Raw genomic sequence first — 21,834 nt, 5'->3', positions numbered from 1 at the left:
AAGAGAAAGAAGGCCTTACCTGCACGAACTGCACGAAAAAGCAGGGACCCGCTGTGGAAAGAGGAGCCTGCTCCCAGAGGTTAGTGGAGACCCCGCAGGGTCGCAACCTACCGACGTGGGACTGCAAAAATGGCTTGCTGAGCCAAACAGAGGTGCACAAATGTGCATGTACAGGGAATCGCACATGCGTGATGCGCTCGACAAGGAGAACACCGACGGGGGGGGGGGGGGGGGGGAACCAGCAGTGGAGTGAAACACCACAGCACGAACAGCTGAGAGATGCCCGACAACAGGACTCCCAGCTGGAAGATAAAGAAAGCAACGGGAAAGGGAGGGATGAAAAAGAAAAACAGAAGCAGGAGGCCCAACAGATAACCAGCTCAGAAGAAGAGGACCAACATCAAGAAACCATGAAAAAAAACCCAACAAACTGAGACAAGCAGCTCAACAAGAAAGTCAGAAGAGACACAGATACAAGGAAGAGAAATAGAAGACACAAACCCAAGAGCAGACAGAAGAAGAACACCAAGCTCTGTACAGAGGAATAGAAGGTGAAATGAATGGACAGTACGTAGATTTTAAAAAATTTCAAGAACAAATGAAAGCATTAAAAGTATGGTTGACACTAGAATTTAGTGAAATGAAAAGTACAGAAGAAAAAGTGAGTAGAATAGAGCTGGTCATAACAGATGTAGGGAAAGGATTAGAAAATGTGGAAGAACGTGTAATGGCAGTAGAAATGGAAGTGAACGACTTAAAAAGAAAATTGGAAGAAAGTGACAAAAAAGTTAAAGAAACAGAAGAGTTGTTAGCTCAGAAGATGGATATAATGGAAAACTATAGTAGACGAAGCCTTCCAGACCTCTGGGGGGGGGATTCCATCCATACCTGCTGCTTTGCCACTTTTCAGTTGTTCAATTGCCTTATATGTCTCTTCCCGGGTGAGGACCTCATCCAGCTCTAGCCTTAAGGGCTGTTGAGGGAGCTGGAGCAGGGCGGATTCTTGGACTGAGCGGTTGGCGCTGAAAAGAGATTGGAAGAGTTCTGAAGCAGCAGGTATGGATGGAATCCCCCCAGAGGTCTGGAAGGCTGGCGGCAAAACTCTGCATGCCAAACTGCATGAGTTTTTCAAGCTCTGCTGGGACCAAGGAAAGCTGCCTCAGGACCTTCGTGATGCCATCATCATCACCCTGTACAAAAACAAAGGTGAGAAATCAGACTGCTCAAACTACAGGGGAATCACGCTGCTCTCCATTGCAGGCAAAATCTTCGCTAGAATTTTCCTATACAGAGCAGTTGTCATACCCACACTCCTGTTCGGCTCCGAATCATGGGTCCTTTACCGGCATCACCTACGGCTCCAAGAACGCTTCCACCAGCGTTGTCTCCACTCCATCCTCAAGATTCATTGGAGTGACTTCATCTCCAACATCGAAGTACTCAAGATGGCAGAGGCCGACAGCATCGAATCCACGCTGCTGAAGATCAAACTGAGCTGGGTAGGTCACGTCTCCAGAATGGAGGACCATCACCTTCCCAAGATAGTGTTATATAGCGAGCTCTCCACTGGCCACCGAGACAGAGGTGCACCAAAGAAAAGGTACAAGGACTGCCTAAAGAAAGCTCTTGGTGCCTGCCACATTGACCATCGCCAGTGGGCTGATATCACCTCAAACCGTGCATCTTGGCGCCTCACAGTTCGGCGGGCAGCAACCCCCTTTGAAGAAGACCGCAGAGCCCACCTCACTGTCAAAAGACAAAGGAGGAAAAACCCAACACCCAACCCCAACCAACCAATTTTCCCTTGCAACCGCTGCAACTGTGTCTGCCTGTACCGCATCGGACTTGTCAGCCACAAACGAGCCTGCAGCTGACGTGGACATTACCCCTCCATAAATCTTTGTCCGCGAAGCCAAGCCAAAGAAGTAAGCGAAACAATACAAAGATAGTGGGCCTTAAGGAAGATGAAGAAGGCAAAGATGTGAAAGAATTTATCAGTCACAACAAAAACCAAGATCCGTTTTAGTAAAATTTCTGAGATACACAAAAATATATCGGAGAAGGCAATGAATAAAATTAGAGAAGACAAAAAACTACTGGAGTACAAAGGTCAAAAAATATTTTATACTCAAACATAAATTTTGAGCTCCTAAAGAAGAGGAAGGAGTTTAACGCAGCAAAATCGATCCTATGGAAAAAAAGCTATAAGTTTATGTTAAGATATCCAGCGGTGCTTAGTTATCCCGGGGGAGCAAAATAAACTGTTCTCGGATCCGGAGAAAGCACGAGAATTTGCATGAACGCCTGCAAGACAGAAAGTCAGATGAAGAGATGCAACAAGAACGAAGAACGACAACAAACTACATATAAAGATGTAAAAATAATGTATAAGTAAGAACTAAAGGAGGGAAGAAAAGGGAAGTAAGGGAGAAGGAGGGGAAAAAAGAGGAGGGGTTAAAAAAAGAAAAATAAAATGAGAAGAAAAGAGGGGGAGTTTTGTTTTAATGTGAAGATAAAAGTCTTTTCTGGAGGGGATTGGGTGGGAGAGAATAACAGTCACTGCGAAATCAGTTGACACTTGCGAACGGGTTCGCAGTCCGAATGGAGCGGGGAGTTGTGGTTGGCCGGCAAGGGACAAGGGGAGACTCAGAGAGGGGGGGGACACTTGGGGATAAGGAAATTTTAGATGTGGGAATGGTTGAAGTATTTTATATTTTAGAAGTGTTTTCATACAGTGCGTTCAAAAAAGGAAAACTGAGAATTGAAAATGGGGAAAAGGGGAAAGGTGGTGGTGAGGAAGTGGAAATGAGATGTAAACAGAGTATGAGATGGCCATGTTGAACTATATGACTATAAACATTAATGGAATACATAACCAAATCAAAAGGAAGAGGCTATTAAATTTACTGAAAAAAATAGATATAGCATTCGTGCAGGAAAAGCATCTAACTGAAGTGGACACAAGAAATTAAGGCAAGTAATGGTAGCATCATATAATTCAAAAGCCAGAGGTGTAGCTATATTAATCAATAAAAATGTACCAATCAAAATAGAGGAGGAAATAATAGATGCAGCAGGGAGGTATGTAATGATAAAGTGTGAGATATATTGAGAATTCTGGAATTTGTTCAATATATATGCACCTAATGAAGAGGATCAAAAGTTTATGCAAGATATTTTTTTGAAGATTGTAGATACGCAGGGGAATATATTGATAGGAGGGGACTTTCACCTTAATTTGGATTCAAAGGTGGATAAAACTGAACAAAAGACTAGCAAAAAGAACAAAGTAGCCAAATGTATGGTTAAATCAATGCAGGAAATGCAACTTTTGGATATATGGAGGAGTCAACACCCAAAGGAGAAGGAATACTCGTATTATTCGAGTAGACATAAAACATACTCAAGAATTGACCTGTTCCTGTTGTCAGCCCATACCCAAGGGAGAGTTAGGAAAACGGAATATTAAGCTAGATTGTTATCTGATCACTCACCCCTGTTATTAGCAATAGAACTGGAGGACATCCCACCAATAAGATATAAATGGAGATTAAACTCCATGCTACTTAAAAGACAGGAATTTAGAGAATTTATTGAGCACCAAATTAAAATGTACTTTGAAATAAATACGGAATCAGTGAAAGACAAATTTATATTATAACCATATAACCATTTACGGAGCGGAAACAGGCCATGTTGGCCTGGGATGCAATGAAAGCCTTCATCAGAGGGCAGATAATAAGTTATGTAACTAAGATGAAAAAGGACTACAATCAGGAAATAGAACAGCTAGAAAGGGAAATAGTACAGAAAAACAACTAGCAACAAGGGAAGATACAACAAAAATAAGAGAATTGGCGGCCAAAAAAATAAAATACAAAACACTACAAACGTACAAGGTGGAGAAGAACATAATGAAAATAAAGCAGAAGTATTATGAGCTAGGAGAAAAAACGCACAAAATACTAGCTTGGCAGCTTAAAACAGAACAAGCTAAAAGAACGATATTGGCATCAAGGAAAAAGGACAAACAAATTACATATAACCCAACAGAAATCAATTAAAACTTCAAGGAATTCTACAAGCAATTATACCAAACTGAGAACGAAGGGAAAGAAGACAAAATAGATGAGTTTCTAGCTAAAATTGAACTACCGAAATTGCAAAGAGGAGCAAAAGAAATTGATAAAACCATTTGAAATAGAGGAAATACAGGATATATTAAAAAAGCTTCCGAACAATAAAATGCCTGGAGAGGATGGACTCCTAATAGAATTCTATAAAACTAAAGAGTTACTAATTCCTCTTCTCCTGAAAGTAATGAACCAGAAAGAAGAAACACAAAACTTGCCAGATTCATGTAAAACAGCAATATTTACAGTAATACCAAAGACGGGGAAAGATCCACTAACACCAGCATCGCATAGACCAATATCTCTACTTAACTCAGATTATAAGATAATAGCAAAACTATTAGCAAACAGACTGGCCGACTGTGTACCCAAAAATAGTAAAACTAGATCAAACTGGATTTATTAAGAAAAGACGAATAACGGACAATTTCTGTAAGTTCATTATCTTAATCCATGCAGTACAAGGAAATAAGACGCCAACAGTGGCTGTTACTTTAGACGCAGAGAAAGTCTTTGACAGTGTAGAATGGAATTATTTATTCAAAGTATTACAGAGGTTCAACCTAACAGAGAAATATATTAATGAGATTAAAGCATTATATAAGGGGCCAATGGCAAAGGTGACAGTAAATGGATATATAATCAATCCAATTTAAATTAAGTAGGTCAACTAGGCAGGGAGGTCCACCGTCTCCCTCACTGTTCGCTTTAACAATAGAACTATTGGCAGAACTGAAAAGAACAGAAAATAAAAGGGATAAAAATAACAGAGAAGGGATATAAAATCAGTCTATTTGCAGATGACATCATAGTATACTTAACAGAACCAGAATTATCAATAAAAGAATTACATAAGAAATTGAAGGAATATGGAGAAATATCGGGGTACAAGATCAAAGCAAATAAAAGTGAAGTGATGCCAATGAATAATGCGGATTACACAGAGTTTAGAAAAGAATCACCATTTAAATGGCAAACACAAGCAATCCGATACCTAGGTATTAGACTAGATAATAATCTAGGCCACCGATACAAATTAAATTATCAGCCATTAATGAAGAAATTACAAGATGACTTAGAACATTGGAAAGATTTACCACTAACACTGATAGGAAGGGTAAATTGCATTAAAATGAATATCTTTCCAAGGATACAATACCTATTTCAATTGTTACCAATTCCCTTGACAGAGAAATTCTTCAATGAACTAAAGAGAATAATAAGGAAATTCTTATGGAAAGGGGGGGGGAACCGAGATAATGCTAGATAAATTAACAGAATGGTACAAACAAGGAGGTTTGCAGCTACCAAACTTTAAAAATTATTATAGAGCAGCACAATTAAGATATCTATTAGATTTTTATCAAACAAGCGAAAAACCAGATTGGACCAAGATAGAGCTAGATAAAATAAGGGAGAAGGTACCAGAACATATACTTTATAAGTGGGATGAAAAACTGGTGCAATATAGAAGTTCACCATTTACTCAACATATGCAAGAAGATTCACGTAGAAAGGAAAAAAACAAATTACCAACTACCAAAATTATTAATCCCTTTCACAATAGATAACCTTTCCTTTAGAGAATGGGAGAGAAAAGGAATTAAAAGAAAATTGTTTTTTGGGAAATAATTTATTATCATTTGAACAAATGAAGTACAAATATGGAATAACTCAGTCCAATGTTTGCATACCACCAACTGAAAACCTACTTAAAGGACAAATTTGGAAGCAGACTGAGATCACCAGAAGGAAGCAGCTTTGAATATGTGATTAGAGACACAATGATAATTAAAAGATTTATAACGAACATGTACATTAAGCTGCAAGAGGAAGAAAGTTATGAACTAAGCAATACTAAACAAAAGTGGGAACAACATAAAGATAAAAAATGAAATATGGGAAAAGCTATGCTCTGGAACTACGAGAAATATAATAAATACGAGGTTACGCATGATACAATTGGTTACACAGGTTATATATCACGCCCCAAAAGTTAAATAAATGGGATCCAACAGTATCAGATATATGTTTTCGCTGGAAGAAGGAAATGAAAACAACAGTACATGCAATTTGGGCATGTGAGAAAGTGAAAAAGTTTTGGGAAGATCTAAATCAGATATTAAATAAAAATCACAAAAAGCAACATACCAAAAAATCCAGAGATCTTTCTTCTAAGTAATATAAGTAAAGAATTAGGCCTTAAACTGGATGAAGTGCAAAAAAGATTTATTATGATAGCCTTAGCTGTAGCAAAAAAGTGTATAATGTCAACTTGGAAATCAGAAGAGAGCCTGAGAGTACAGCAATGGTACATGGAAATTAATAAATGTATTCCATTGGAAAAAATAACATATAATTTAAAAAATAAAGTCACATTATTTGAACAAATTTTGGAACCGTACATGGAACACAACAGAGAGGGCCTATCGCGGACCTCCACCCCCTAAAATGATAGAATGAGAAGATGAAATAAACTGACCCAGTGTGTAAAAGTAGATGACACAATTTTCATTGTGTGATGACATTGTTTAATGGGGTTATTATATTGTACATGTTGGAACGTTTAATGGGTTTGGAGGGGGGTGAGAGGGAGGGAGGGAAGGGAGGGGGGTAAAAAGGGGAGAAAATGACACTGTATATTCAAGAGGGAAATGTTTGTGTGTATTTTGATTAATATGGTTCATAGTGTGAAAAACTTTTAAAAATTAAAAATTTAAAAAGGATGGTGTGTTAGTGGGAAACAATTTCAATCTTCCCTATCTATTAATTGGCCTTTCTTACCTCATAAGATTGAAGCTCTTACTGAGTGATTCAACAGTAATTTAGTCTCAACAGTCTGAACTAAAAGCTATGTGAGATGCTCCATGAAACAAGCACTGACTGCTTCTCTATTTTTAATTACATTTCCTCCACTCTCAAAAGCCCTGGTGCCTGATTGCTCCCACAGCATCTATAGGTGTTGAAATTCCTTCACCTTTTCTTCCCACCATCTGTATTTCAATATGACAGATAATCCTTTGACCAAGTTTCTTTTGTTTAGAGTTAATGTCATTCTTCCAAGCAGAAAAGGCAGTGCATTTGTGATTGATCAGCTTGTGGATCTCAGTGATCTTCATCATACCAATCCTCATGTTTCCAAGTACACAGTCTACAGAGAAGCTGATGTTCATAGACAGAGGGGCATCTAAATACCCCTGCTTCAGTTAGCTGGAATTCCTTAATCATCATTTGTACATTCAATTGCATCCTTGATTTTTTATAAAGATGCATTATGGTATGCCAGAATACAAGGCCAAGTGTTCTCTGCTCAGCACTAGATGTTGCTGTATCTAGCAACTTATCAGGTTCTATTCAAGGTCAGATTCTATAAATGGTCAGTAAAGCTATACCAAGATAATTTCCAGCAGCAAAATCCAAAAAAAAAACCAAAAAAGTCTTCATTACCACATAATTCATTAGATCACACCAGAGGAGGAACTGGACCAAAATTTACTGGGAAATCTTTGCACTTTTGCAGCAAATTCGAGCAAGTTTGAACCCGAGCCACATGTGCACAGATCCCAACTTTTTGATGGGCACCAGCCAAGGACTAAATCAGAACATTCTGCTACTGCACTTTTTATTGGGAGACCAGTAATGAGGGAGATTAAATTAGCTGAAATATCCCAGCATTTACCCTAGGAAATCCACGCTTGAATCCTGTAACAGCTTAGATCTGGTCAAAGTTTTTAAAGCCCATTTCATATTAATGGAGATTTTAAAACTAAGAGAAAATTATTTAGAATTAGGAATGATAATTTCTTGTGCTTACTGAAAAGTTGGCAATATGGCTTTACTTTGTTGAAGATATTGCAAGCAGGCTTTTTTCTGCCCAATCCTCATGAGCTGACGACATTATACAAGACCCTGGTACTTCTTAAGGCTTCAGTGATCAGGTCTCATATGCACTTAGCCATCAGGTTCAGATTTGTGGACCTAAACCAGCTAAACCTGGGAAAACCAGTGGTCTGAACAATGACTGTAGGCTTGACGGAATTTAGCCAAAATATTTCAAATACCAAATAATACAAGGCACAAGAATAACATTTGATTTTTCATTACTTTATCTCCTAACCTTAAGAGCTGTTTTCTCAACTAGTGATTTTTTTTCCCCACCAATTGTCCTAAAATCTAGAGTGAGGATTATGTTTTGGTGATTTAGACTTATGGTCAGTTGAAATTGCTTGAATTAAATGTATTTAACACTGTCAACAGACAGTGAAGATTTTCATCTCAATATTCCAGACTATACTTAAATTCAGAGAAGCAATTTCATGCACATTTTATTACATGCCTAGTTTTTGCATTTACACTGTTAGAAGTTCAATGAATTTAAAAATAATTAGTTTATTACTGATATCTCTCATCTCAAAATTAGAACAAATACACACACCAGCTTTGTTAAATGTGGTCAAGTTTAATTATGAATGGTTTAGTACATTAAACAGTTTTGATCACCCTTCCCTTGAAGCTACTCTTAAAAATTCAGCATTAACATATACACATTTTTCAGATGCCCAATATTTATATGTCTTTACTAATTATATTTATTATTATTTAAAGTCATCTACCTTGCAACAATGGGAAAATATCTGACAGATGTACTCCTGTATATATCGCGATCTGCTGAGCAAGGACATAAGATGAGGAACCACTGTGGCATCCTAAGGACAACACAAAAAAATAAAGGTTAAAATCTTCCCTTTTATCATCTCTGCAATTGCAACTTTCCCAACACTATACATTACCTATGATTTTATGATCCTAACCATCTTTTCACTATATATGGCCAACCCCGCTATTCCACAATTTTTTTTAAAATAACCAACCAATTTACTGATCACATTAACAGGCACAAACATTACAACAGAAGTGTGACACACCACAGAACAGGGAGGGGGTCTCGAGTCTGGAGGATCAGAGGGCCATACCCTGCCCATGGGCCCATCTATGGGCCCCGGAGATGGCGTGGATGAATTCAGCATGGGTCCCAGCTAGAACACCAAGACCCTGGTGCCTGTGCACTTGCCACTGGAGTCAGTGACCCAGGATGAGCAATTCTCCTTGTTCATCTACCCGATGTTATACCAATTTTGGTACTCCGTCAGCTCCCGGCCCTTACTCCGGATCTGGTAGTTCAGTTTCTCAATCAGCTTCATCACCTGCTGCCAGTTGTTCTCCAGGGCTGGGAGAACCTCTTTCACCATCTGCTCCACCAGCTAGCTCCCCTCCCATCATGCTTAATTCACCTCTTAACAGCAATTCCTTTGCATCTTCATTCAAAGTGTGCAATTGCTACAATCCAATATCCTCCTCCAACATTTTGAACGTGTTTGTACATTTTCAGACCTCTCCTTTTCTCCAAAAAACTTTGCTGTAGGAACCTATCCTTGTCATTTCCTTCCATCTTTAAACATGCATTCCATTTTGCTATTCTATCCTCTTTAATCTGCCATTGCACATTCCTAAACCTATTTACATCTCTACCTCCAGTCTTGCTGAAATATTAGCATAAAATATTAATTCTGTTTTAGTTCTTCCTTTAGCTACCTAATCTGGTATTGTTAAATTTTCATTTTGTTTAAAATAGATCCTTGAGAAACAAGTATCCAAAAGAAAACAGTTCTAAATTTGGAACAGATAGGAATGAGGAAGTGTACAGAAAGGAGATAGATCAGCTAGTTAAGCGGTGTCACAACAACAACCTTGCACTCAATGTCAGCAAAACTAAGGAACTGATTGTGGACTTCAGGAGGCAATCAGGAGAAAACAAACCAGTCCTCATTGAGGGGAATGCAGTGGAGACATTCAAGAACTTCAAATTCCTGGGTGTCAGCATCTCTGAGGATCTGTCCTGGGGCCTCCATGTCGATGCAATCATGAAAAGAGCTCACCAGTGGCTATTTTTCATGAGGAATTTGAGGAGATTTGGCTTCTCTCAAAAACTTCCACAGGTGTTCTGTCAAGAGGATTCTGTCTGGTTGTATCACTGATTGGTATGGAGGTGCTAATGCACAGGAAAGGAAAAAAACTCCAAAGAGTTGTTAACTCAGCCAGTGACAACACAGGCATCAATCTTCACTCCATCAAGGAGGCCTACAAGAGGCATTATCTTAAAAAAGCAGCCTCTATCCTCAAGGACCCCCATCTCCCAGGCCACGACCTATTCGCACTGCTACCATCAGGAAGGAGGTACAGGAGCCTGAAGACAAACACCCAGCAGCACAAGGACAGTTTCTTCCCCTTGCCATCAGATTTCAGAATGGACAATGAAGCAAAGGCAGCACCTCACTTTCTCCTATTTTCTTGAAATGTAATTTATTGCAATATTTGCTGCCGTACAACAACTAATTTTGTGACAATGTTAATGATTTTGAAAAGGTTTACACTTTAACTAAATCCGCTCCTGAAGTTTTCTTTTCCTTGCATTCCTCTATACCTTATTTGGTTAAAGGCAGGGATTTTGCCACCATGTATCAACATGAGAGCACTGTGAGGCCCCCTTCCCCCCCTGCCTCAGACCTGTAATTGTCTTACTTTCCAGGCACTTCCAAGCATAACCCAATCAAAAACAAAACACAAAATCAAAAATAAATCTTGACTCTCCTCATTCCATTAATCAGACAGGACAAAATGTTTTGATTTTAAAACCAAGTACTCAAAAGAACAGAATTAAATTCATTCTGTAATCAGGAAGGAATAAAAAACTATTTTGATACCGAAGCCTGAAATTTTAAAAAACGAAGATGCTAAAAACCTTATGTAAAAACAAGAAATACTGGCAATATCAGTACCAATGAAGGGTAAATTACCCAAAACATTATATCTACTTCCCTCTCGACAGAGGTTGTCTATCCTGGTAAATATTTCCAACATTTTCTGTTTTTTTATTTTTGGTGTGAGTTACTGTTACTTACTGTATAAAGTACCTCTACTGGCGTCACAGGGCTTGTCAATATTGTGCGAAGACATCGAAGACAAGCCTCAATAAATTTAAGATCTGGAAGGAGGAGACCTATTCAGAAGGGAAAATTAATTATTCTACTTCATGAATGTTATCAAATCAGCAATATAAAGTAATTATTCATTCCAATACCCTTAAAAAGGCAAAATTGTAGCAGAATCTGAAAAACAATTCAGCTACAATATTTTCCACAGTCATACACCAGAATACGTGCACATCACACTAACTTTTAATTAAATGACATCACTTGATGATTTTCACCTGGTTATATCAGCAGACTGATTTGGGAGAGATCACTAGTAAGGCTGAGATTGAAAATACTGCAGCTAATAAAGACACAGTACACCATTCTTGGGATTGCTCTGGTCTTGATGCCTCAGTACATGTTAATCATTTGAGCTCATTAATACTATTGAAACATCCAAACTTCAAAATACGATTTGAAAACAGCTGTACCTTGTAATAACGCTGGAATTATGTGGCAGTCTAATAGAGATTTGACGTTATTTTCTGTCCCCATTGCAAGACTTCCTAATACTACTGCACATTCTGTTTTAAGTTCAACAGTTGAAGCCTCTTGCTGTAGTAGGTAAAGTAATCTGGAAAAAAAAAAGAGCAATTGATAGATCAGATTTGAACTAAGTGTTGTACACCTCCTCTTGACTGCATCCTTTTTGTTCCTGACACCAAGGGGACTCACAGAATAAGTACTTAAAGAGAGCATTATAGTATACAAGCACCATGAATCTGCTGCAAAATCCTGTCTTTCACACAGCTGCAGTGTCAGCTACCTTGTGTGAATCATTGCTTGCCACTGCTGTTCTCACTCTAATGACCAGGGCACTGAAGTTGGTGAGCAGTTGCTCATCACTGAGATATGTGTCTCAACACTGCATTGTGACTGGCACAGACAGGTCCATATGTTAACAGACAATTCAAAACCTACATTTATCACTTCCACTTGGATGTGATGAAGGTTGTTGTCTTCCCTTATTTTTACGTGGCTGTGTAGTTTTTTCTCAGCTAAGAGACTTCTCTACCAGTGACCACCCAAGCATAAGGGTAGTCACTGGCAGAGAATGTCGAACTTCAAACCATGTAGAAATGAAAATATGAACAAGTTATATATTTTAAAGATTGTTAAATTTATAAGAACAAAATCACAGAAAAATTTACCAGAATAACAGGATTGGCCTTCACAGGCAACCTGAAGCTATATCTATTAAGTAATTTCATGGAAATAAGCGCAAAATCGACCAAATAGTAAATCTCATTTATAAAAAGAGCACTGGTGGTAGTGAAAAAAATGTATCGTGATCACTTGGAAGTTTGACTCCCCTCTACTTAGAGCATCATGGACTGCAGAAATGAACAGCTGTATACCTATGGGGAAAAAAAAATCACATACAACTTAAAGAATAAATATGACACTTTTGAAAGGGGCCCAGATACAGTAATATAAAGGAACAAAAAGAGTCTAAATGTAACTACTATGTATACAAAAATGTAGATTCCCTAACTGTACTCTATATATTTAAAATATACGTAAGCTCTGACGGTGAACAGATCTGTATGTATGGAAGGGGGAGGGAGACTGTTTTCGTTTGTTGTCTTCGTGAGAAAAATTTTAATATATTGTATATTTGAAATGTTACTATGTGTATTTTTTTTGGAAAAAAAACCAAAAAAACTATTCCTAAAAAAATTTATAAGAACAAATAAAATGGAAGCATGAGCAGCCTTTAGACTCTGCTATTCAATCATATCATGGCTGATTTTTCTTGTAAGATCTCTCTTCTAGGCTAATCACAGGCCCTCGATTCCCTTAGTATCCAAAAGCCTCTCAATCTTCACCCTGAATATTTCCAGTTTCTTGAATCGAAAGTTACAAAAGATTCCCTGCCTATTGTGTGAATAAGTTTCCCCTCATCTCAATCCTTATTTTGAGACTGTGACCCCTGGTTATTCTGACTATCCATCCCATAAGATGATGATGGTTTCTTTCAGTCAGTTTGTGGGGTTTAATAGGAGGATACCTCACTCCTCAGAAAGGAACAGCATGTGTGGTAATAGATTTAGGTGAGATGGGGTTGCACAGGTCCAGACCCACCCTCTCGACATCCTGTCCTGGTTCCAGCTGCATGGTGAGGTCCAAGGCGGCTGTGGGAGGTTCTGTTTCAGTAAATGGCCAGACCAAGCTTTGATCCAAGGAATGTCCTTTCTGCGCTTCACGGCACATGTTTTCTAGCTGGTCATTGACCCTACAAGAGGGTTGGTCTGCCTTTTGACAGGTCTTGTTTTTCATCCTGCAGGGTGTCTAGCCCCTCTCCGCACCAGGCAAGCCTGGTGGGGATGCCAGTTTATCGCCAACCACCTGACCATGTGATAGGTTGTAAAGGGTCACATGGTACCAGTAGCATTCAGACGAGTGTCCTGACCTGGTTATAGATGCTGGAGAACTATCAAACCTGCATCTACCCTATCAAGTTTGTACATTACAGAGTCCTCATTCTTGTAAATTCCAGCAAGTATAAACCACTCATCTTAATTTCACCTCAGAAGACAAACTACTCAAATCTCATATCAATATGGTGAATTTTAATTGCTCTTTATTAGAGGTACATCCTTACTTAGGACAAAACCAAACCAAGAACAAGCTGAAAAGAGTCCTATCTAATTGCATTAGAACATCTTCACTGTAGTGCTCTAATCTTGTTGGCAGTAAAAGGCAAATATTCAGTTTTCTTTCCTAATTGCTTATTGTACCTGCATTTTCATTTCCAGTGATTTGCATTCAAGGATATTCAGGTCTCTACAACAACCAACATCTTCAAGCACTCCCTATTTAATAATTGCTTTTTCTAAATTTTATCGAAAGTGTTCAACACATTTTCCACTTTATGTTCCACCTGCCATGTACTTTTGCATTCATTTACCCTGGCCAGGATCCAATCCTCTTCACAACTCAATTCTTTTCAATGTTAGAAAACTTCTCATTCCCTCAAAATTACACTTTCTCAAAATTAGAATTTCATCCGGAGAACCAGACCTATCTTTTTCCATAATTATCTTATTATGATCACTGGACTCAAAGTGTTCCACTCCACATACTTCTATACCTGTTCTGTCTTGTTCCCCAATAGGAAATCCAGTGTGGCACTCTATTCAGTTGGGATCTCAAAATGTTAATTTAGGAAACTTTCCTGAATATATTCAACAAACTCTAACCCATCCACTCATTTTACAGTATGGGAGTCCCAGTCCACATGTGGCAAGTTAAAAATCATCTACTGTCACAACTTAATATATTCTGCAGCTGTCTGCTATCTCTCTGCAGATTTGCTCATCCCAACCCATTAACTATTGGGTGGTCTACAATACAATCCCATTAAAGGTCATCCTTTTCCATTGCTCTGCTCCACCCATACAGCCTCAGTAGATGAGCCCTCTAGCCTCTCCTGTCTGATCACCGCTGCGACATTTCCCCTAATTAGCAATGCCACCTCTCCCTCTCTATCGTCTCTGAAACATCAGAACTTCAGAACATTGAGCTATCAGTTCTACCCTTCCTGCAACCAAGTCTCACTAATGGCCACAATGTCATAATTCTATGTGCCAATCCATGCTTTAAGCTCATCCACCTTTCCTACAAAATTCCTTACAATGATAAAATGTAAATTGTTCATAAATCCACTACTCTGCTCGATCATAGTATTTTCAGTGTTGATATTACATTCTTTATCTATAATAACTTTATCTTTTTCCCATCTATTGATATCAGGGTGACCTTACCTCTCATCATCACCTTACCAGAAACAACTCATGACAGATGATGAAGCTTAATGTGCTGGTAACTTCCATCATTCATCCACTTCAAAATTCTATCACAAACATCCCTTCTGTTCCCTCGCCCATAGTCTCTACTACTGAAAACAATCTCGCATCTCTCTCTTTCCCAGTTCTGATGAAAAGTTACAGACTCAAAACTGACCATTTTCTATCCACAGATCCTGCCTGACCTGCTGCATTTTATGTTATTTTGCTGTTTCAGATTTCCAGCATTTACTTATTCAGGTGCATTTGTGATTGCATATGTTCTTAAACTTCTATAGTAGTAATTCATGTTAATTTATTTTCTTTACTCATTTGGTTTGGACCCTTGGCTTACTGAGAGTCTTTTGGTATCTTTTTTTGTGAAGACGGATACAAACTATTGATTTCATTCCTCTGCCATTTCTTAATCCTCCATTAGTTCTCCCATCTTTGTATACAAGGGAGTCACATTAGCCCCTGCTAGGTTTTTTTCCCTTTTATGCTCTATTCAATAATTATTATTCAATTACTTGAATAATAATAATTAATTATGCAAAAGCAATGCTTCCAAATTCATTGAAGACAGTGTAGATGGAAGAATTAAAGTATAGATATCAAAAGATTAAGATGAGTAAAAAGATCTATGGCAAACAAATTTCAATATTAACATGTGCTATGTCATCCACTTTGATTTAAATTGATATGAAATTTAATCTTTCTAAATAGGGAAGGAATTTAATCTTTCTAAATGGTTAAGAAGTTTAGTAATAATATTTGGAGGTCTATTATGAAAGCAACTAAAATGAAAAGTTTTTTTTTTAAATCACATGTTTAATGGAATGCCAACCCTTAGGGTAGAAACTGGAGTGACTAAATAACTATTTTATACAATTAAATATTATACTCTCTGGAATTTAGAAAAAAAATGTGGTTAATTTGGTAAAACTTTTACATTCATTCAAGCTTTGTTTAAGTTAATGGAAACTAATTATTTCTGCCAGTTAGAGAATTTGTTCTTTTGTGTAGAGGTTTAAAACTATTATCTGTAAACTACAAATTAAGCTCAGTCAATACAAATTCTAAAAGTAAGACTGGAAAGATTTTTGACAAAGTGAAAAGGTATAAAGAAAGTATCAGAACACATCAGACTGATTAACAGGGTCATGGGTCTAAGTTATCTACTTCTGTTTTAATGTACTATAATGTACTATAGTACCAAAATTGAAAAACACTGGAACTATTACAATACCTTGGTACTGCTCCCAGGACAATCAGGTTAGCTTTTTGTTTATTATTTCCAATAACAGCATTCTTCATATCACTGCACAAACAAAATGTTAAACAATATGCAAAGAGGTTAATAAAAAGAAACTAACTTCTTAATACAGTTTTTTTTAAAAAAGGAAATAATTTCCAGAACTTATGTGCTTGGGTACTATGCATCCATCTCTAATTGGGCCTATCTTAAACTAGCTACAGTACATTTCCGATTATCCAAACACCATTTAGCCAAAATTCTTAGTTATCCGAAATTTTGAAAGTTGAAAAAAATGATCTTGTGGCATCCCACTAATTACGGATCAAACCAGCAAAAATGGCAGCAGCATGCGGCTAAGAAGATCCTCTCCCAAGATGGTGTCGAGCTTTCCACTTCATGGCAGAGAAATGCTAACGTGCGCAAAGAGTCTTTGGTATACACTGGTGACGTCACTTCTGGAGGAAGCGCCGGAAACCAGAAGAGCAAAAAAGTCGGTGCCATGGGCACCCTGTATAGTGGGGAGGCCCATAGGCTGTCAGGTTTCTAGATGATTCCCAATTCCTCCATTCTTTTGAATTCCTCCTTTGCTAGGTGGAGCTTGTCGACTCTGGGGGAGTCTGCGGACTCTGGGGTGGAGTGGCAGTCCCTGGTGCTGAACCCCATGTTTGGTCATGGCTGCCATGAACTGTGGGTCTAGCACTGATGGATAATCTGCCAGGATTTTAGAGAACTCATCCAACACAGTCAAAGGCCTGCAGGAGTTCGTCGACATGATGAATTTCTATCACCGCTTCATCCCCCCAGCAGCCTGAATCATGAGCCCTCTGTTCACCCTAATGGCGGGCAAGGCCAAGGATGTTACAGGGACCAGGTTACTGAGCCACTCACATAGCCAGTCCAGAACTGCTGCAAGTTCTTCTTCTTGCCCCCATGAGGCAGGTATGAACATGCCAGGGACAACTAGGAGTGCTCTATAAACCAGCTCAGCTGACAAAGTGTTCAAGGATGAAGACTAGGTTTCCATGAGCGCCTTCATGAAGGCGAAGGAAACTTTAGTGGATGCTGCGCTGCTAGCACACCCCAGGACAGACATTCTGACCACCGTCACAATGCACACCTCCAACATGGCAGTCAGTGGGGTGCTGGAAGAGTTAATCGAGGGGGCACTGGCAGCTGCTGGCTTTCTTCAGTAAGCACCCGAGGACTGGGAGTTGTTGGCATTGAACCTGGCCATCCACTATTTCAGGTATTTCCTGACGGGCAGGGCATTCACCGCCTTCACAGACCACAAGCTTCTAACCTTGGCATTTACCAGGAGGTGCTTCTAACCTTAGTATTTACCAGGAGGTCAGATTCCTGGTCATCCTACCAACAGCAACATTTGTCCTTCATCTCCGAGTACACAACCATCAGAAATGTCTCAGGGAAAGCCAATGTCCTGGGAGACACACTTTTCAGGCAAACGATTCAGGCCTTGTCCCAGGAAGTAGACTGTGCAGCATTCTTGAAGCCACAATGGGAGGATGGCGAAATGCCCAGCTACAGAATCAGTCTCAGGGCTGCAGCTGCAGGACATTCCAGTAGGACCCGGCTGAAACACCCTCCTGTGCGACATGGCTACCGGCCAATTGCACCCCATTGTCCCAGCAGCCTGGAGATGGCAAGTGTTCAATTCCATCCACAAACTCACTCACCCCTCCATCAGGACAACCATCCAGATAGACACCATCAAGTTTGTATGCCACAGCCTCCAGAAACAAGTCAGCAACTGGGCGAAAACGTGCACAACCTGGGTGGCATGCTTTGGACTACTGGCCCACATAACGTCCGACAGAGGCGCACAATTTCCTCCAGCCTGTGGGTGGCCGTAGCCAGCCTGTGGGGAATGCAGCTACACCACACAACTGCAAATCACCCACAGTCAAACAGGCTAGAAGAGCAGTTTCACAAGCACTTGAAGTCGGCACTCATGGCTCGCCTGAAGAGGCTCAACTGTGTAGACTAACTCCCCTGAGTCCTTTTTGGAATCTGCACGGCACCCAAGGAAGACCTGAACACCTTGTCGGCTGAACTGGTTGACAGAGCACTCCTAGTCATCCCTGACATGTTCATACCTGTCTCATGGGGGAAAGAAGAACCTGTAGCAGTCCTGGAGAGCGGCTCAGTAACCTGGTCCCTGTACCGACTTCGCAACACGGACGCACCCGAACCTGCAGAACTGCAAGTTCATGTTTGTTAGAAGGGGAGACACATCAGGCACCTTTGCAACAGCCATACGAAGTTCAAGGTGATCAGGATCAACGGGTCCACGTACATCCTGGACACTGGGGAAAGAGGAGGTTTTTACAATAGACCGACTCAGGCCAGCCCATGTGGACTTGATTCAACCGGTGGAGGTCCAGGCACTTTGGCGGAGGGGCAGACCACCCAAACAGAGACTCATTCAGACATTGGACATTGGGGATTTTAGCACCGGTTCTGTGGGTGGTGGTGGGTGGGGTGGGGGGTGGGGAGGAAGTCATATAGTAGCCCACTAATTACGCAATTGAAATCAGTGAAAATGACGGCCACATGTGGCTAAGATCCTTCCCAAGGAGGGCTTTCCCCCCTCTTCTTCATCAAGGAGCAAAGCCTGCATGCACGGTCTTTGTATGCATGGGTTATGTCACTTCCATAGGAAGCACTGGAATCCGAAAGTGCAAAAAAGTCGGTTTGGAGAACACTAATTAAAGGCACTTTTGAACTTCAGCTCCGACTCTGCATGTCTGTCTGTTCTAGCTCTATGTATAGCAAAAGGGGTCAATATATTGGCAGCTAAGTTTGGTACAGCCGTCGGGTGCGGTTTAAACTAATTTAGCAGGGGGGTGGGAACCTGTATGATAGGGCAAAGGACAGAAAAGATAAAACAGGAAAAGTTAGGTTAGGCAGCGAAAGTAAAAAATCAGAAAGAGCAAGGAGGGTGAAAAAAGCAAATCTGAAGGCTTTGTATCTTAATGCAAGAAGCATTCGGAACAAGGTAGATGAATTAGCTGTGGAAATTGAGATAAACAAATATGACTTGATTGGGATTACAGAAACATGGTTGCAGGGTGGGCAAGCCTGGGAACTTAACATCCCGGGGTATACGATATTTAGGAGAGATCGGCAAGAAAGAAAAGGGGGTGGGGTAGTATTGATGGTGAGAGAAGGGACTGACACGATTGACAGGAAGGATATTAACTCAGAAGATGCGGAATCTGTATGGGTAGAACTGAGGAATAGCAAGGGGTGAAAAACGTTAGTGGGGGTGGTATATAGGCCTCCAAATAGTAGTGTAGAGGTGAGGGAAGGCATTAAAAGAGAAATTAGAAAAACGTGCAATAAGGGAACAGCTGTCATCATGGGAGACTTTAATTTGCATATAGATTGGACTAGTCAAATTGGTAAAAATACAGAGGAGGAGGAATTCCTTGAATGTTTACAGGACGGTTATCTAGACCAATATGTCGAGGAACCAACTCGGGAGCAGGCCATTTTAGATTGGGTATTATGCAATGATAAGGGGCTAATCAGCAATCTTGTTGTGCGAGGCCCTTTGGGTAGGAGCGATCACAATATGATTGAATTCTCACTCGACATGGAGAGTGATGAAATTAAAACCGAGACTAAGGTCCTGAATTTAAATAAAGGGAATTATGATGGTATGAGACGGGAGTTGAGTAAGACTGATTGAGTGGTGTTTATGGGGGAGTTGACTGTGGATAGACAATGGAAAGCATTCACAGATCTAATGGAGAAATTGCAAAAATCGTTTATACCGGTTTGGCATAAAAATAAACCAAAAAAGGTGACTCAACCGTGGATAACAAGGGAAATTAGAGACAGCATTGGGTCCAAAAAGAGAGCATATCAATTGGCCAAAAAAGTACCGCAACCGAAGACTGGGAGCAGTTCAAGATGCACCAAAGGAGGACAAAGGGATTAATCAATAAATTACGAAAGTAAGCTTGCGGCAAATATAAAAACCGACTGCAAAAGCTTTTATAAATATGTCAAGAGGAAAAGATTGGTGAAATCCAAAGTAGGTCCTTTGCAGACGGAATCAGGGGAATATATAATGGGGAATAAGGAAATGGCAGACCAATTAAATTCTTACTTTAGTTCTGTTTTTACAAGAGAGGATACAAATAACCTCCCAAGGATGTTGGGAAACAGAGACTAATGCAAGGGAGGAACTGAAAGAAATCAGTATCTCTAAGGACATGATCTTGGGGAAATTGATGGGATTGAAGGCAGATAAATCCCAAGGGCCTGATAATCTACATCCTAGGGTACTCAAGGAAGTGGCCATTCAGATAGCAGATGCTTTAAGAATTATTTTCCAGAACTCGATAGACTCAGGATCAGTACCCATGGATTGGAGGGTAGCTAATGTTACCCCACTATTTAAAAAGGGGGGTAGAGAAAAAGCGGGGAATTATCGGCCAGTGAGCCTTACATCAGTAGTGGGCAAAATGATGGAATCCATTATTAAGGATGTAATAGCGGAGCATATGACTAGCAGAGAAGGGATCGGACGGAGTCAACATGGATTTACAAAAGGTCAATCGTGCTTGACAAATCTATTGGAATTCTTTGAGATGGTGACAGGTAAAATAGATGGGGGAGAGCCAGTGGATGTGGTGTACCTGGACTTCCAAAAGGTCTTCGATAAGGTCCCGCATAAACGACTGTCTTCCAAAATCAAGGCTCATGAGATTGGGGGCAAAGTATTGATGTGGATTGAGAACTGGCTGGCAGGTAGAAGACAGAGAGTTGGGATAAATGGCTCGTTTTCTGAGTGGCAGGCGGTGACCAGTGGGGTACCACAGGGATCTGTACTGGGACCCCAGCTGTTCACAATTTACATTAATGATCTGGATGAGGGGATTGGATGTAATATCTCCAAATTTGCAGATGACACTAAGGTAGGAGGGGTTGTGTGCATGGAAGAGGGGGTCAGGAAGCTCCAGTGTGATTTGGATAAATTGAGGGACTGGGCAGATACATGGCAAATGCACTACAATGTGGATAAATGTGAGGTTATCCACTTTGGTAATACAAACCGGAGGGCAGATTACTATTTGAATGGCAATAGATGGGGAAGTGCAGAGAGACCTAGGGGTACTTGTACATCAGTCTCTGAAGGCAGGCATGCAGGTACAGCAGGCGGTTAAAAAGGCAAATGGTATGTTGGCCTTCATATCAAGAGGGTTTGAGTATAGGAACAAGGATACCTTACTGCAGATGTACAGGGCCTTGGTGAGACCCCACATGGAGTATTGTGTGCAGTTTTGGTCACCTTATCTAGGGAAGGATGTTCTTGCAATGGAGGGAGTGCAGAGGCGATTCACTAGGCTGATACCTGGAATGGCAGGAATGACTTATGAGGAAAGATTGCGCAAATTGGGATTGTACTCCCTGGAGTTTAGAAGATTGAGAGGGGATCTCATAGAGACCTATAAAATTCTGGCAGGACTGGATAGAATGGATGCAGATGGGATGTTTCCAATGATGGGAAAATCCAGAACCCGGGGCCATGGTTTGAGGATAATAGGCAAACCATTTAGGACCGAGATAAGGAGGAATTTCTTTACCCAGAGGGT

General features: G+C 40.1%; 1 protein-coding gene across 3 annotated transcripts in view; it reads right to left on the bottom strand.

Moving 5' to 3' along the window:
* The window catches only part of armc8 (armadillo repeat containing 8), a 144,111-nt gene that overhangs the window by 99,273 nt on the left and 23,004 nt on the right, over positions 1–21,834 (bottom strand). For all 3 annotated transcript variants that reach the window (XM_069934508.1, XM_069934506.1, XM_069934507.1), the window contains 4 exons: positions 16,202–16,273; positions 11,596–11,738; positions 11,093–11,190; positions 8,747–8,839 (listed from right to left, as the gene is read on the bottom strand). In XM_069934508.1, coding sequence (XP_069790609.1) covers positions 8,747–8,839; positions 11,093–11,190; positions 11,596–11,738; positions 16,202–16,269 — 402 coding nt within the window. In that variant the 5' untranslated portion in view covers positions 16,270–16,273. The remainder of the gene's footprint in view (positions 1–8,746; positions 8,840–11,092; positions 11,191–11,595; positions 11,739–16,201; positions 16,274–21,834) is intronic.

The sequence above is a fragment of the Narcine bancroftii genome, chromosome 4, assembly GCF_036971445.1.
Source record: "Narcine bancroftii isolate sNarBan1 chromosome 4, sNarBan1.hap1, whole genome shotgun sequence".
NCBI classification, from domain to species: domain Eukaryota; kingdom Metazoa; phylum Chordata; class Chondrichthyes; order Torpediniformes; family Narcinidae; genus Narcine; species Narcine bancroftii.
This window is presented reverse-complemented; position numbering and strand designations above follow the sequence as displayed.